Source organism: Sapajus apella, unplaced genomic scaffold (assembly GCF_009761245.1).
Source record: "Sapajus apella isolate SASKATOON/1434 unplaced genomic scaffold, GSC_monkey_1.0 scaffold295, whole genome shotgun sequence".
In the NCBI taxonomy this organism is placed as follows: Eukaryota; Metazoa; Chordata; class Mammalia; order Primates; family Cebidae; genus Sapajus; species Sapajus apella.
Window position 1 is genome coordinate 99,339 of NW_022437235.1, and position 18,297 is coordinate 117,635.

General features: G+C 48.5%; 1 protein-coding gene across 5 annotated transcripts in view; it reads right to left on the reverse strand.

Annotated features, from left to right (window-relative positions):
• The window catches only part of LOC116545590 (whirlin), a 104,768-nt gene that overhangs the window by 75,391 nt on the left and 11,080 nt on the right, over positions 1 to 18,297 (reverse strand). For all 5 annotated transcript variants that reach the window (XM_032272129.1, XM_032272127.1, XM_032272130.1 and 2 more), the window contains exon 2: positions 2,425 to 2,643. In XM_032272129.1, the coding sequence (XP_032128020.1) occupies positions 2,425 to 2,643 (219 nt within the window). The remainder of the gene's footprint in view (positions 1 to 2,424; positions 2,644 to 18,297) is intronic.

Below are 18,297 nucleotides of genomic sequence, written 5' to 3' on the forward strand. Positions count from 1 at the left end.
GCTATATTTTTTTTAAATGACTTGTAGAGACGGGTCCTCACTGTGTTGTGCAGGCTGATCTTGAACTCCTGGGCTCAAGCAATCCTCCTACCTCAGCCTCCCAAAGAGCTGGGATTACAGGTGTGAGCCACTGTGCCCGGTCCCATGATCTTATACGAGTTACTCTGAGACTCCCAGAGGCAGTTAACCCAGCCCCCACCCTCCCATCTGCTCAATCCTTGCAGACGCTGGCCTCAGTCCTACCTCAGGGCCTTTGCACACACTGTCCTTGCTGCCTGGGATTTTCAGTCCCTGAATGGTATACAGCAGGTCCCTCTCCCTCTCTAGGTCTCAGCTCAGAAGCCATCCCCTCAGAGAAGTCCTCTCTGACCACCTCGCCCCAAACAGCCCCTCCCTCCCTGCACTCTACCCTGCTCCTGGTTTCACTGCCTCCCATCAGTTTGCACTATCTTCATTATCTTATCTTGTTCGCTAGTGCTCATTTCTGGATTACCGTCTCACGCTTCCCACCACCTCCAAACTCTCTGGACGCTTCCCCAGAGCAGGGCCTCAGCGCTCTGGTTCACTGCTTCATTCTCACCTCCCAGAACACTGCCAGGCACCCAGGTGCTCAGTAAACACTGGGAGACTTGCTGGCTGGGTCGTGGTGGCCACAGTGCTGAGCCTCAGGTTCCTCATCTGTAAAATGGGGATGACAACACCTACCCCCATCGAGGTGGCTTTGAGGGGGACTCAGGAAGACGCTGTGAGCACAGGGCTGGGCACACAAGCTCTATCAATGATAAGCTCAACTCACCCCATGCCCTGTACAGGAAAACGACCAAAAAAGGTAAAGCAAGGTCGGTGCCCAACACTAGACGGCTGCCCTTGAACGTGACTCAGTCCCACTGGCAGCATTCTCTCAAGACTGCCAGAGAACACGTTCCCTGGTGGGGAGGGCGTACGAGCCCACCCAGCCCTGGCAACCTTGACGCGGTCCGGGCTGCCGCATTGCATACCAACGAGCCACTCACTGCCGCTCGCCTCCGGTAGAAGCTGCTGTGATGTCTGCGGCGTCCTGCATATTGACGTTTGAGCAAAGAACACGAAACACATTAAATAAATGTTACGGTCTTATCGGCAGGAAAAGGAGAGCTGAGAAAGAGTCTCCAGAGGGAAGGCACTTGGCTGGGAGCCCAAGCCATGAGGCCTCCCGGCCGTCAGTGTCAAGGTCCTACATGCCAGGGAGCCGCCTGCAGCAGCCACATTCTTGGTTCCAGGAGTAACCAAGGGGCGAATGCAAACAGCACGCAGAGAGAAGGGTTAGACATCGGGGAACAATCCAGTCTTCTTGTGTTTCAAGAAACAGTGCAGGTCTGGGGGAGAAGGGGCTCCACCAGGGACATCCATTGGTGTCCTTGCCCCCTTCTGCAAGTTAGAACACTCCATGGTGCTTTGAGCAACCACCCCTCCCCCACCGGCTACAGTCTTGGTGGTCCTATCAATCAAAGTCCCCAGACATCCCTGCCAGCCGTGAGGTGCTCCCTTGTTGGGAATCTTCAGGGGAAGGACACTGAGAACGGAATTGTGGACATCCTCCTCTTACAGGCTGCACCCTGAGATTCTCAGCTTCAATTCTGGGACAGGCCCCCTCCTTCCAGTACATCCCTGCTCCGTGAAATGGCCAGGGCTGGTTTCTGTTCCTTACACCCAAGATCTACACTGCACAAGATTCCCTGTGGAACAGCAATCCTGGCCACAATCCTGGCAGCCACATGTGGCCATGCACCTGGGTCTGGGCCAGTGGGAAGTTGGGTGATCTTGAATTTAAAGAGATGCCCCTCCTCCCCTTTCCAGGGAGCTAGAATAGGGACTTGATGTGGCCCAGCTTCAACCACAAGAACAGGCAACACCCTGGGGGATGGAAGATGGAGGGAATCTGGGTCCCAGTATAAGGCCTGGAGCAAAACTGTCCCCTAGATGACAGTGTCCCTCTATTCGGTTACATGACGGAGAAAGAAAAAAAACCCCTCTCATTTAAATCACAGTATTTGGTCAGGCATGGTGCTGCAGGCCTGTAATCCCAGTTACTCAGGAGGCTGAGGCACAAGAATCGCTTGTGCCTGGCGGCAGAGGTTGCAGTGAGCCAAGACTGCGCGACTGCACTCCAGCCTGGGCAAGAGAGTGAGACTCTGTCTCAAAAAAAATAATAAACCAATATATAAAGAAATCACAGCATCTGAGCTCTTTTATTGTGGCAGCTTAGCCTGTATCCTAACAGATACCACATAGGTCAAAAAGAAAAGAAAAGCAAAACTACCACCCTTCAGTACAGACGCACGGGAAGGCAGCCTGGACAGAGAACCAGCTTCTTCCTGGCGCCTCCAGCCAGCTTTGCTGCTCTGGGTTTGGAACGAAGGAGCCTCCTTTTCCTGCCCCACTCACCTTTTTCTCATCCCCACCTTGCAGGAGGTGCAGGGTGCTCCTCCGGTCACCCTCCTGCTGCCTCAGGGTGCCGCCGTGGGACTGGGGCAGGCCCGAGGGCGGGGAGATGCAGCGGCCCTGCGGGTCCACCCAGGTATAGATGTGGTTGGTGACGTAGCCCCCGGGGATGCGCCCTGCTGAGTACACAGACAGCACCAGCTTCTTGGAGCCCTTCAGAGCCTGGGGAGAGAGGGACACACAGGTTAGAGGAAGGCAGGTGCTGGGGCTGTTGAGAAACACCCTCCCCTGACCCAGGCCTTGGTTTTTCTCAGGAGCCCCATGTGGAAGAAGAGGACAGCCCCTAAGTCCCTTTCCTTCTCTAGCCCTCAGTTTTGTCCCATGAAAACAAGAGCATCTGTCCCACCCCTATCCTGGAGTGGTCCAAATACAAGAAATAGGATCCCTTAGGATACCTCTGTAGAGGGGTTTGAGTCGCGGGCCTGAGACGGCTATCCTCAGGCAGGCTCGTGTGCAGGGCCGGCCTTGGGCTGGCATCTGGGACCTTGGATTTCGAGTGTCCCCACTATTCCCTAACTGAGAAATGTGGTTCGTGTGCTTAGACTGTCTATAAACGGTGTGGTTTATGCTCAAGCCGCTTTCCCCCTGGGAGTCTGGAAGGTAGGTCCGAGCAGACAGGGTCTATGTCACCAGCTCCCAATAAAAACCATGGGTGCTCTCTAATGACCTCCCCTCACAGACAACATTCCACACCTCTGTCACCACTGGGCAGTGGAGGAATGAGCATGTACTGTGGAACTCACAGGGAGGGGACCTGTGGAAGCCTGTGCCTGGTCTCCTCTGTACTTGGCCCAACACACCTTTCCCTCCTGCTCACTCTGCTCACTATCCTTTGGCTGTAATAAACCCGAGCCACAGGTACAACCATATGCTGAACGCTGTTAGCCTTCCCAGAGAATCACTGAACCCGGGTGTGGTCCTGGGGACCCTGATGAAATACCAGGCCGGAGAGTCGACAGATAAAAACAATGGTTATAGCTATCGCTTGACATTTATAAAGGGCCTGTACGTGTCAGCCGCGCTGCACTGCACCTGATAGGCATGATTTCATGAAATCCAATGGGGGAGGGGGATTACAGAGGGAAAGGGGGATCTTGTTCGTCAGATGAAGAAAAGGAGGGAAACTGCCTGCCCACACAGTGAGTAAGAAGTTCCTTTCTCAGCCAAGTGCAGTGGCTCACACTTACAATCCCAGCACTCTGGGAGGCCGAGGCAGGCAGATCACCTGAGGCCAGGAGTTCCAGAACAGCCTGGCCAACATGGCAAAACCCTATCTCTACTAAAAATATAAAAATTAGCTGGGCATGGTGGTGGGCACCTGTAATCCCAGCTACTTGGGAGGCTGAGGCAGGAGAATCACTGGAACCCTGGAGGCGGAGGTTGCAGTGAGCTGAGATTGCACCACTGCACTCCAGCCTGGGTGACAGAGTGAGGCTTCATCTCAAAAAAAAAAAAAAAGTTTCTTTTTCATAGCAACTAATTCTGAGTGTGGACAACACCTTTATTGTACATTTCCCGGTCTTCAGATGGAACCACTGTGTGGAGGGGCAAGCCCAAACTCTACAGCCTGGGGTGGAAGCTGAGGTCTGCTATATTGCTTTACCACAAGGCACCTGCAGCTGAGATGAAGACATTTACCCAAACGGACAGTCACTAAGTACTAGGATTAATCAACACAGCCTGTGTCAGGGACTGAACGGTTTCCCTCCAGATCCGTACACCAAAGCCCTACCCTCAATGTGACGGTACTTTGGAGATGAGGCCTTGCAGGGGAACTGGAGTTAGATGAGGCCGTGAGGGTGGGAACCTCATGATGGGATCAGTGGCTTTGCAGGAAGAGGGAGAGAGTTCTGGTCTCTCTTCCATTTGGGACACAATGAGAAGATGGAAGTTTTCAAGTCTGAAAGTGAGCCCTCACCAGAACCTGAGGACAAAGGCGCCTTGCTAAAGCCAGCCAGGCTATGGTATTTTGTTATGGCAGCACCATCTGGCTGTTTGAATAAATGATGGATTCACAGATACTGAAATTTTATGCTGCCATTGAAATCATATTTACAAAGGTTGTAATGCCATGGAAATGTGATATATTTTACTGTTAAGTGGGGTTAAAAGGCCATAAATCATGCCTTACAGTATGAAGTCAGTTATGTTAAGAGAAAAATCATACTGGAAAAACAAAATGAAACAAAGCTAAGAATAATGTGCCGAGATGCTGGCAGTGCTGCTCTCTGGTGAGAGGGTTACAGATGATTATTATTTTGCTCTTCCTCTTTCTCAATATTTTCCAAATGTTCCACAAGGAGGTCACATTGCTTTCAACATTGGAGAAATATATGATATGCCTAAGAAGGGGAGTGGACACTTAGCTCTCTGTGTCCCCCAAGCTTGCCCCGATTTGCACATACAGCTCTACCGACTCCCCAACACTCTCAGTAGACAAACCAGACCCTGGGCTGAGCTTTCAAAGACAGGAGGGGGCTCTGGCCAGGCAAGGCCTGCGGGAAGAGGCAACTCTCTGACATTTGAGTCTCTCTCAGCAGAGAAGGGCGAGCCAGGGGGCACCCAGGTCCTCAGCTCCACAGCTAAATGCCAGTCGCCAGTGGAGGGATCATGAGAAGATGGCGTCTCCCCAAAATTCTGCTTTTAGAAAAGATTTTTGCAAAGATGAGTGGGGTAAGATTTACAGTACTCTTTTATCATTCCCCAGGGCTCCCCTGGCAGAACACTCGGGAAAATCACGTCCCTGCTAAGGTGAAGATGCAGGATGGAGAAAGCCTGAGACCAAGTGGCTTCTCCCAGAGCAAAGCGGAAAGTGGCTCAGGGCACAGGAGACGTCGGCAGAAGCCTCTGAGGCCGCCACATCCTCCGTGGCCATCTTCCTGACCCCTCTTTCCTCTTCCTCTCCTCTCTGCCCACTGCTCCCTCTTCCATGAGGGCACAGGTCTCTGCTCCAGTGCTGTTCCACTGGCCTGCCTTCTCTGCTCCTCTTCAGGACTACACCACAGCTTTCATTCAACAAGGGCTGACCCAGCACCTACTGTGTGCCAAGCCTAGAGGAAACAAATTAGGCCTATCCTCATGACAGTTTGCAGCCTGGTGAGAAACAAGGCATCACCCAGCACACATCAGGTCCTCATGACACGTATGCCTGGGGAGGGACAAGGCATCACCTGGCACACTGTAGGTCCTCAGGACACTTAAGCCTCATGAGAGACAAGGCATTGGCTGGTACACAATAGGTTTTCATGACACACACCTGGTGAGACAAGGCATTGCCTGACACATAGTAGGTCCTTATGACACTTGAGCCTGGTGAGGGGCATAGCATTGTCCTACGCACAGTAGGTCCTATGACACTTGTGTGTGGTGAAGAACAAAGCATAGCCAAGTCCATAGAAGGTCTTCACAACACATGCCTGGTGAGATACAAGGCATCGTCTGGTGCACAGTAGGTCCTCAATGATGCTCACAGCCTGGTGAGAGATAAAAGTACCATCCAGCACACAGTAGGTCCTGAAAAAAGACTACCTGATTGGTTAAGAAAGTACATATCACCCTCAAAAGAAACAATTAACATCCACAGGCATTCTCCTGCACCCACATCTAGTCTGGAAGGGTATGCTCGGCTCAGGAACAGAAGGGTGCAAATGGAAAACCACATATGGATCGTGGAGACAGAGAAAACGGGATTCCAGCCGCACTTCCACGGCTTGCCGGTGGAGAGTCCTTGGGCCAGCTGCTTCCCCTTGCAAAGCGGCCTGTGGGAACTGGGGAGAAGGACAATGCTCACCTCCCAGGGCAGCGTGGGCTAAATGAGACGAGGTGCATGAAGTTCAGAGCCTTCCTGCCACACAGTAGGAGCTCAGCAAATGGCAAAGCCCACTCCCCGCTCCCCCAGAACGTCTGCATGGAGATGGGAAACCATGCGGTAGAAAAACGTTGACCAAGGAGTTTAAAAAAAAAAAAAAGCGAAGGAAAGAATAAAGAACAATGCGCAGAGCATCATTTGTATTCTTTACCGCCGGCAACATTAGAATCCTCTTGGTCAGTTCTATAAATAGGCCAGTAGCAACCTTGAGAACGGGGAGGAGGTTAATGCCCTTGATGAGAACACCATGGAGAGCTAGCACTGGAGAGGGCCTGGGCCGAGACACTGAGTCTCCCACGTGCTGCCTGTCCCCGATATTTTACAGAAGGGGACCCTGAAGCCCTAAGAAGGGAAGGGGCACATAAGGTACAGGAGTACAAGAGGCACGGCCCAGGATGCAGGAGGCCAGCCCTGTGCCTCCTTCCCCTCTCTGCCTCAGTTTCCCCATTACAGGGATGGGGATTAGAAACTCGGACAGCCACTCAAGCGTAGACCATTTCTCTATCTCTGATAATTATTCTTTGGGAATAAACATGGGATTTTTACGGGTCTTGGACAGCAAGAATATCACCATCCTCTGCTGCTTTTTCATGTTTCTGGCAAAACTGATAAACAAGATTCCTGAGACAGATTGTCAACATCTATGCAGGCTCTGGGGATATGGTTTTGGTGCAGTGGCCATGAGAATCCTGCAGGAGCAGCTCCACCCATCGCTGCTTAATGCCACTGAAGTGTGTGTGGGTCAGGCAGGGAAGGGGAGAGGGACGGTCTCTGCTCCTACTGTCTTCTTGTCTCCATTTCTACAAACCATTGCTTGCTTATTTAAAGGGCATCATTAAACAGAAGAGTTATTTCCTAAACGAAGCTGGTAATGCCTTCTCCCTGTAGCCACTCTGCCAGCCTTTCAAACTTACCCACCATTGCTACCTTGATCCCTGAGGCTCAGGCCACCCGAGGGGGCGCAAGGTCCTCACCCATGGTTAGGGGCACAAGACCATCGTTTTACTTCCCTCACCGGAGCAGCCTACAGAGCAAGTAGCCTGAGCCAGCAGAGCTTGAGCCTGTGAGACAGAGACCCAGCAGGTCCCTGTCGTGCCACCAGCTTGCTGGTGGTTACTAGGGTTGCTTCTCCCCTTGCTAGGCCTTGGTCTTGCCTGTTTGCTAAGATCCTGTTCCAAGTTAGACTTCTATGTCTTTCTGGTTCAGGGCTGGATTTAGAATAGAAGGAAAGACTATATTTGCTTTCGCGGTGGTCACAGGTCATTAGAGTAGAGAGATCAGGGGCTCTGGGACACCCAGGGATAGACGCCAGGCAGGCTGAGGGTTGCGCCTAGTGGGCACCTGACTTCTGGGCCTGGAAAACTGTCCTCAGCTTCGCCCATCCCAGGAGTGAGCACTTGAACTGTGCTGGCTGGTGGTGCTACCAGGTCACGGAACCAGAGCCAGAGCCCAGGGGCTCTGAGGTTCCACAGAGTTTAAGAAAACATCAGAAGGACAATTGGAGCATCTCAGTTACGGAAGGATGCACACCCAACTCCGCACTATCAGCAGCAGCAGGAGACCTCTGAAAGGACTTGAAGGCCAGAGGGCTGCCCCTGTGACGAGGCCATGGCTGTGGAAGCTGCCTGCAGGTGGTAAGTCACATCCAACACATCCATCGGCACACTGGTGACTCTCCATCAACCACACCCCTTTCCAGCCATGACAGTTCTGCAGGATCCACCAGTCTTCCTGAATCAATGGCCTATTAGCTGTGCCATCTCACACAAGTTACCAAACGTCTCTGTTCATCTGTTTTCTCTCCTGCAAAATGAAGCCCATCATTCTCCTTTCTCTTTATGTAGGGGAGCCCTATTAGCACAATGCCCGTCACTGAAGAATTCAATGAGCTACGGCTGAAACAAAAAATTGCGAGACCCGGGGGGAGCCCACCGCCTGCTGGAATGGTCATCACAGTGCTGTGTTCCCATGCTCATTATCACGTTTACTGGTGAAGCTTGACCCTGGGGCATTCCAACTCAGATCACAGAGAAATCTCGATCTGACCCAGCAGATGGCATGACTAAGATACTATCCATCACCAGATGACTATTCCGGCAGAATGTTATGATTATGGAAACATAAATTATATGTGTATGTCTTCAAACTTAATAACTTGCTACTTGGACAAATGCTCTCAGGAGGCAAATATGCTTCACTCAGCTCTTTGGAGACAACTCTGAAACCCCAAAATCATAGGCCAGGCTGACATGATTCTCTGCTTAGCAGAGGAGTGAGAAACAGACTGGAGAGGGTCACGGTGTAGGGGACTAATGGGATGTGTTAACACGGCAGACACACATACGCTCCTGTGTTCAAAGGCAAGCATGGGGTGGACTCAAGGTCATCAGACTGTCAGATCGCTGTGCTGAGGTGTTCCAGAAAAGTCTCAAGTGAGGACATATAATGGTGAGTCACCCAACTTATTTCAGGGTGCAGACCTCAAAGGCCAAGGTCTTCTCTTTTTGGAAACAGAGACTGAACAACAGGAAGGAGAACTGGTCTAAGACCCAGGTTAGTGACCCGGAAGGGAGGAAAAAATGATGCATGCCTGCTCTTCCCAGCCCCACGTTGCCTAGCTGGGGCTTTGTGTGTTCAGGGGTTGGCTCTGCAGATGACTTGCTGTGTGACACTGAGCAAATTACCTAAATCCACTGTGCCTGTTTCTACATTTAAAAAGCAACAGTTGCCTGGGCACGGCAGCTCACGCCTGCAAACACAGCACTTTGCAGGACAGAGGCAGGAGGATGATTTGAGGCCAGGAGTTCAAGAACAGCCTGGGCAACATGGTGAAACCTTACCTCTGCAAAACAAATTAAAGTACACAGGCATAATGTTGTACACCTGTAGTCCTAGCTACTTAGGAGGCTGAGGTGGGAAGTTTGCTTGAGCCCAAGAGTTCGAGACTACAGTGAGCTATGATCGAGCCACTGCACTCCAGCCTGGGCAACACGGCAAGATTCTGTCTCAATAATAAAATAAAAGCAACGGTTGTGAGGATTTAAGACTCTGTAAACTGCTTATACAGTACTTGGTACACAGTAGGTACTAAATGCATCCTAATTCCCTTTCTGAGCTCCTTTTCCCAAACAGAAGCCCCAGAAATTCTCTAAACCTTGAATCTATATGGACACAAATACATGTGTCCCCCAACTTTCCTCTTTTTAATGAACATCCTTCTATAATCCACATTTCCTCATATCTGCTCTGCCTTCAACACTCAGCTCCTTTCCCGCGACCTCCAGAGAGGCTTCCCAGATTGTGGCTGATTCCGTCCTCCAGGAGCATCCAGCGCACTTCTGTGATTGTGCTGCCATCTATACCACAGGCTCTGAGTCACATTCGTGATCTTATCTTTACAAGACAAGGTCCTTGAGGCACATTACATGTTCTGTTTCCTTTAGAACCTCTCCCTGCTCCTCTTCATTTGTTTAGCCAATCATCCATTCATTCATTCATTGAACAAGATATTGAATGAGCTTTCTATATGCCAGATAGCCCCCAGGAATCTGTTCAGATTAGGGCACAGAAACAGCAGTTCCCTTTCAGACCAGTAGTCAGGCAGACCACACTTCCCCACCTTAATGTGAGCATAAACACCTTAGATACACATGGAATGTGGAGAGACAAGCGAAGAAAGTATGGTTAAGAGCCACAGCCCTGCAGTCAGGCTGCAGGAATTCCATCCTAGCTCTGCCACCTGCCAACAGTAACCTTGGGCAAGTTACTTAAGCAATCTGTGTCCCCAGATTCCCAGGGAAAAAAAAAAAAAACATGAGCTAACAAAGGTATTATCTACAGGGCAGTTCTGATGATTAAATTAGTTAATGTTTTAGCGGCTGGGCGCTGTGGCTTACGCCTGTAATCACAGCACTTTGGGAGGCCGAGGCAGGTGGATCACCTGAGGTCAGAAGTTCAGGACCAGCCAGCCAACATGGTGAAACCCCGTCTCTACTAAAAACTACAAAAATTAGCTGAGCATGGTGGCAGGCACCTGTAATCCCAGCTACTTGGGAGGCTGAGGCAGGAGAATCACTTGAATTCGGGAGGCGGAGGTTACAGTGAGCCGAGATTGTACCACTGCACTCCAGCCTGGATAACAGAGTGAAACTCTGTCTCAAAAAAAAAAAAAAAAAAAAATGTTTAGCAACTGGAACATAGGTAAGAGATACAAAAAAGTGAGGTATTATTCCTGGAGAGAACCCAGTACCCAGAGTGGAAGTCTCCACCCACCACCATGGTAACCACTGATGCACAGTGGTGTCCACCCTTCCTGACTTGCTCTTGTACTTCATAAACATGTCTGTATACATACACCAGCTTATCATCTGATTACATAAATCAACTCGCAACTCAACATTTTCTGCGCCATCTTTTTTCCTGCTAAAAATGTACTCTGAAGATCTTTTCTTGTCAGTTCAATGACATGAAGCTGATCTCTTCCCACACTACAACTCATTCCCTGGAAGGGACTCACCACCACTGAACTCTCTCCTATCAGTGGACAGTTAGGCTGCTTCTCGTTTTTTGCTAGCACCATCACCTGCGATGAACATCCTTGTACGTGCCATCTTGGAGCACACATTCATCTAAGACTATTCCCTAGACTAGAGAAAAATGGAATTCCTGAAGCCATAGGCAGTGTGTCTTTATTCACGGACAATCATGGTTCTTGGCCAGGGTGTCCCCTGGGGCATGCCTCTATCCCTTTTGTAGTTCCTATATCTACCTGCAGGGGGAAGCACTATGCCCTCTGGGCCCACAGAGGCCCTGAATTCCCCTGACAAAGTGGATGGGGCTGGGTGGAGGCTTCGCATCGTCCTTCTCCCAAGGCAGTGACCGCTCTGGTACAGAGATCCACCCTCCTTCGTGCTTTCTTCCACAGGCTCCAAAAAGCTTCCAGTTTAGGCAAATCTTGGCTCTGTCTTCCAATCATCTGGGGACTAAATCTTGGGCCTTAAAGCACTGCAAAGCACCGAAATGAAAAGGGTAACCTGGTAGTGTCTTAGGGTGTGGACCCCTTCAAAGGGTTTCCCAGTGGAAGGCACAGTTGCTAGAAAGCCATGCTCAAACAGTGTTCAACCCCTTCCTAGCTTAATGAGACTTTAGACAAGTTACTTAACCTCTCTGGCCTCAGTGTTCCCACCTATTAAAAGGGGCCATAACGCCTCTGCTCATGGAGCTGTCATGCAAACTGAATGAGGACCAAGGAGAAGATGTGCACAAAGCATCTTGCACTGGGCAGGGCGCACAGGAGGTGCTCGGCAAGTAGGGGTTGGCATTAGTAACAGCAAAATTACAGCAATGATGCCACGTTTTATTCTTCCCACTGCACAGAGGAGGAAAGATTCTAGGTGGTGAAGGGCCTATGCATGGTCACAAAGAGGATGAAAGGCAGGGCTTGGCTCTAGATCCTGATCTTTCCATATTCATGACCCTCTCTCTGCTTGTCTCCATGGCCCTCTCCCCAGCAGTTTAAGGGGGTTCGGATAACACCAGGCCAATCCCACATCTTGGCCTAAGACAGGCGGGAGGGTTTTTAAAGAGGACACGGGCCTTAGAGGATGCAAACAAGAGAAAGTCTGTTAGAGTCTTAAACCCCGAGCAGGTGCTGGGTCCAGCCACATGGACTGGAAAGTCCCTTCCCATTTAGCCCTGCTTTGAGGGAGGACAGAAACTGGTGATGCGGACTCTGCCCCAGTAGCATATTTTAATGTCATGAAAAAGTAAAACCCTAATTAGCACTCTGTCTTCCAAGCTCCTTCCATCTGTACCGTTTTTATCTGTGTTAATTACCTCTTACAGGGACCACTAACTGCAGCAGCTTCCCAGCCTCCTCTCTCATCCCAGTCACTGCAGAGCAGCCAGAGGATGCTTATAAAATATAAGTGGACTCTGGCCGTTCCCTTCTCCAAACTCTCCTCATTGCTTCTGCTATAAAACTCCCCACAGTGCATCTCGGGCCTGTACGGCTGGCCCAGATGCCTGACCAGCCTCATCTCCTGCCCTGCCACCTGAGCTTTCTTACGGGATCAAGTACTCCAAGCTCTTTTCCACTTCAGGCCTTTGCACGTGATGCTCTGTCCCTGAAAGTACACATCTCAACATACTTACTTATGCAAATGATTATTTTATTATCTACACCGCTCTCAGTTGACCAGGAAGGTGAGAAATTGTTCTGGCTTGATCACAGATGTACCAAAAACTAGAAAACACCGTAGATGGTGAGAGACTCCACGGAAAGAGACAGTGAAGAAATGCAAGGATGCTTTCCTCTTGCAATTGAACACCAATAAAGAAGTTTACCTCTCCTGAAGTTACCTATGATTTCTCTAGTAAAATGGAAATAATCCAATAATTTCTCTTGGTTGCTAGAGGGCTCAGAATTCAATTTCAGTATTAAATACTGTTCCCATCAAAGGCACCTTCCAAGATCACTTCTGATTCCTCTACCTTTTAAATGAAGTGCTTTTCAGATTAACTCACTCAACTTACTTTTGACTAAAGAATCCTAATCATAAACATATTAGCAAATAAAATAACATGTAGAGTTTTAAATGGGTGTTAAACTACACCATTCACATGGTAGATACTCAATAAAACCATTGCCAAGTGAGTGAATAAACACTAAAATCTAAGCACATTTCTAGAATTAGACACCTCTTCTATGCAACTGGCAATGGAGATCCTTTTTACAGATGCCTGGGCAATCATTCTGCTTTCTCCTCCTACCTCCCTCCACTCTATAGAAAGGCTCGGCAGCTACTAGTGTGGTCTAAGAACACATGTCATTTGTAAACATTCTCTTAAACAAAAGCCCAAAAAGTATTATACTATTTAGGAATGATGATATAACTGGGCAGTGGTGTGGTAAGAATTTAGTGTTTCTCGAAGAACTATAGCTTCCCAGTAGCATCCTCAACATCTGTGTGCTCATCAGGGGCCACGACCTGCGACACAGCCACGCCACAACGTGGCCCATCTGCTTTGGCTCTGTGCAGCTACCTCACTTCCTTTAGCTGCTGCATCCCAGGGTAAATCCAGTGGACCACAGACCAATGGTGTGAAACCATCCAAGTCCCAGCCCCGAAATGCAGCTCCACATAAGGATCATGAAACAGAATGACAACAAACGTCAAAACAGCAATGCAAGGAAGCAGGTGATTTGACAATTGAGGAAATGTGAATGCACAGGGATAAAGGCCACGGGAGATGGCAGAGAAATGCATGATGTCCAGTTAGGAGAATGGGAACGTGGGTGTCTGCTCCCCTTTTCTGGTTTTCTTTAATGCTATTTAAATATGCCTTTAATTTGGGCCTCACGAAGCAGGTTTTTAAAAACCAACGGCTGGATAGGAGAGTATTTAAGGAAAGAAGAACATTTAAAGAAAAAGTTTTTTTAAAAAAGATATAAAAACCAACTGTTCATTCCTTCCACCCTCTTTTCTTGAAGAGTTTGACCTTCTCCAAGGGTTCAGTGTGAGGATGCAGAAGGATACCTTTGCTCCCATGCTGGGCATGCCGTGATCTCAGAAGCTGGAAGAAAGACCTGACATTTTAAAGTCCCTGCTCTCCTCTGTCATTGCTTCTAAATGTCTTGGTGAGTTAAGGCTGTGTGAAAAGAAAAAACATAAACCTTCAAAGAGAGGGATAAAATCCTGACCTTGGGGATAATGCTACAAGAAATCCACAAGAAAGTGACAGATAGACTGTCCACCCCTTTGCAAAACAACTCATAAGATGAGGAGAGGACAGATTCCAGAAAGATATTGATTCCTTTTTAATGCAATTCTTCAATTATCCTCAAAGCCTGGCTTTCAGTCTCTTATAATTTAAGTAAATTGCTTTATAAATGTTCTTTTAAGTTTTGTCTATTTATTCTTTTTTTTCTTTAAGGAAGATCAAGATTCTCAAGAGTCATATATATATTCACTCAAGATGACCCCCGAGGGGTTTGCAGTGGAGGATTTTGCTGTCTGGAATCCATGTCCAAAGCAGAGATCCATCAGGAATATCTGTTTATGTCCCTATCATTCTCTCAGTCCACGAGTAGATACGCTGACGGGATTTAGCCTCCTCCCAGACTCTTGATATCCCCGTCCCTCATCACTTTCTGACAATTCTCAGTTGAAAAGGTGATGGCCTTCCAATGTAATTCAGCCTCAGGTGAAAAATCTGAATTCAAGGTGGATGAATCAACCAATTCCTAAAAACCTTCTCAGCTGATGTCTGGAAAATAACGATAGATTTGATGATACTGAAATATAAAACTCTTGCGATAGGATATCAATCAGTTATGCATGAAATATATACGTGTAAATACATGAGCACACACACAAACAATAAACATGTAAAAGAGTTTAACTTCACTGCAACGTGGGACAGAATGAGGGGATGCAATGGAGGCAGGTCAGAGACGCTGCCATCACCATGACCTGTGGTAACTAGAAAGGGAACCCGTCAGAAGAGTATGAAAAAGCAGAGCATGCCTTGGGTAAAGGAAAGCACCCAGATGATGGGCTTTCTGCTGCTGCCTGCAAGCAGAGGGACTTGGAGATGATGCAGCACAAGCAGAAAGAGGCAAACAAGAAGCAGCAGGAACCCAAGCAGCTTTGTGCTTCGTGTCCAACCCTCTTGCCCTTCACCTGAGTGCCTGGAGCCAGTCCCACCACACCCACGTCTCCTCCTGCGGGGCCCACAGGTCCCAGCCCTGATGGCTTCCTTTGCCCTGAGTCTACGGCGGGTCCCTTTTGGACTTCCTTCCCCTCAGGTGGCCTCTCTCCCCCTGGGTCACTCTCAGGGGTGACAGGGTTACCCCTACCCAGTGTTTTTTTATTCCTGTGGGGCCTACCCCAAAATACTAAAGGCAGCTTTTGGCCGGGCACAATGGCTGACACCTGTAATCCCAACACTTTGGGAGGCCGAGGTTGGTGGATCACCTGAGGTCAGGAGTTCAAGACCAGCCTGGCCAACCAACATGGCAAAACCCTGCCTCTACTAAAAATACAAAAAATTAGCTATGCATGGTGGCGCGCACCTGTAATCCCAGCTTAGGAGGCTGAGGCAGAAGAATCACTTGAACCAGGGAGGTAGAGGTTGCAGTGAGCTGAGATCATGCCACTGCACTCCAACCTGGGTGACAGAGCAAGACTCCCATCTCAAAAAAAAAAAATAGCTTTGTAATTTGAAAAACAAAACGGAGTTTAACGTCACTATTTTAGTTATGTAAATTAAAACTGGATACCTTTTTGTCTATCAGATTGGCAAAAATGGAAAAGAAATCTAATACCCAGTGTTGGCATGGCTGGAGAAAAATGAAGAACATCAAGTACTGTTAAACGCTGGTGGGAGGAAATAGAAAAAACAAATTCCTTCCCAGGAGCAGTTTGGCAACAGTTAATCAGAAGCTTTAAAATGATGCCTCTCCCCCGAGCCAATGCCACCTCTAGAAAGACAGCCCAAGGAATTACTAGAAATGTGCTTAAAGATTAATGTGCAAGGATGTTCAAAGCAGCAATATGGATAATATTAAAAAAACAAACTGTCTAACAAGAAGAAATTAGTTAAATAAATCATGGACCTCTTCACTGTGCTATATTATGCAATCATTAAAAATCACACTGTAGAAACATTTATCAAGGTGGGAACACAGTCATGATACATCGCTTGGAGTAACAAGTAGGCTAGATATTGATGCTCAGAATGGCAGCTTGGAGGAGAGTTCCCAATGTAAATGCACACGCAGACACACAGGGTCCTCTAACTGTCAACAGTGATTATTTCTGGGTAGGTGAGTGGGTACAATTATTATTGATTTGGGGAGGTTTTCTTTGGTGTTTTTCTGAGGTTTTCAAGTTCTAAAAATTAAGTCCAGGCCCAGTGTGGTGGCTGAACCTGCAGTCCCAGCACTTTGGGTGGCAGAGATGTGTCAGAGATGGGTGGATTGCTTGAGCCCAAGAGCTCAAGACCAGCCTGGGCAACACGGTGAAACCCCATCTCTACAAAAGAAAAATACACACAGACACATACACACACACACACACACTATATATATATATATATATATATATATATATATATATACACACACACACACACACACACACAAACACACACACACACACACACCACGCTGGGCATGGTGGTATGAGCCTGTAGTCCCTGGAAAGTTGAGGCAGTGAGCCAGGATCGCACCCAAGCACGCCAGCCTGGGTGACAGAGCAAGGCCCTGTCTCAGAAAAAGAAAAACAATTGAGTACATACATGTTAGGTAATTAAAGAGGGTGGGCACAGTGGCTTACACCTGTAATCCCAGTGTTTTGAGAGGCCGAGGTAGGAGAATTACTTGGGCCCAGGAGTTTGAGACCAGCCTGGGCAACACAGTGAGACCTCATCTCTACCAAAAATAAATAAAATTAGCCAGATGTGGTGGCGCACACCTGTAGTCCCAGCTACTTGGGAGGCTGAGGCAAGCAGACCAGTTGAGCCCAGGAGTTCAAAGCTGCAGCAATTATCACGGCACTGCACTCCAGCCTGGCCACCAGAATAAGACCCTATCTCTTTAAAAAAAAGAAGAAGGGGAAGGAAACACATTTTAAGAACCTAGACAAATTCCTCTATTCCACAAGTTTCCCATGACCAAACAAAATGCCCCTTTTAACTTGCCCAGTCTGTGACAGCAGCGTTGATGACCACAAGCATTTTACATGAGGCCCAGGAGAGAGACCCTGCTCTCATCCTTGAAGTGTGCTGATCTGGCAGTGTAGACGAATTCAGAGACTCCACCATTCAATGAGATAATTTCACAAGTCACCAGTTTATTCTAATGGGGGTTACAATTAGGTTACAGTTTTCTATCAGGGAATTTCCACAGACAACGCACAAAATAAAAACCTGACAAAGGTCAGGGCATGGCGAGAGAGATAAGAGAGAGGAAAAAGAAGAAAAATAAAAAGGAAGAAGTGCCCAACGCCACCTCTGTTCCTGAAGTCTAGTCAACAAAATGCATACGGCGTGCCCAGGAGAGAACAGGGCGGCCGCGGCCTAGGTTTTCTCATCAAATAGCTGCAAAGCCATTTCCACAAGGAAAGAACTCAGGGAGGAAATGGACATTTACTGAACTGCTCTTGCCAGCACCAGGCTGGGCCGTATGCTGTGCTTCTCTGTTAGAAGCAGCCAAGAGCCCTGACAATGAGCAGGCAATTCTGGAGACCAGAATACCTGTGTTCAAATCCTGGTCCTGCCACCTCTGACTGTGTGCCTGTGATGGGTCACCTCCTCTTCCAATGCTCAGTGTCTTCTCCCAGGCGGGTATGTGAGATGTCAGTGGGGGATTTAGGTGAAACCCACACAGAGCTTGTGATGTCACAGACGATTCCCAATGGTGGTGATATTTTTTAGTGCGCTAAGTACTGTAAGCATCTTGTGTGTTATCTGTTTTGTACCTTCTACAGTGTCAGGAAGAGCAGCAGCATCCGGTAGGAAACAGATCCCAACACAGCAGTTTGAACGTGGAAAACTACCATCAAACGTTCAGACCAACAGATACACCCAGAGCTTTAATACATTATCTGCACAACCATCAGTATCCTTATTTTAGAGACGAGGAAACTTGAACAGAGAAGGCTAAGTAACTTGTCTGCTATTTTACTATTATTCCCATCACAATTTCATTGAAGAGGAATCTGAGAATCAGAGAGGTTGGGAAGCTGGTTCAAGGCCCCACAGCCACAAAGTGGCAGAGCCAGGCTTGGAAACCTAGGGCTTCGGACCTCAGAATAGAGCACGGTGGGGCATCCCTTCTCTTTGCTGTTGGGGCAAAGACGCACTCCCTCAAGTCTACAAAACCTAGGTGTAAATCCTGGCTCTGTCCCTTTCCACCTTTGTGATGACTGGCAAGTGACAAACTC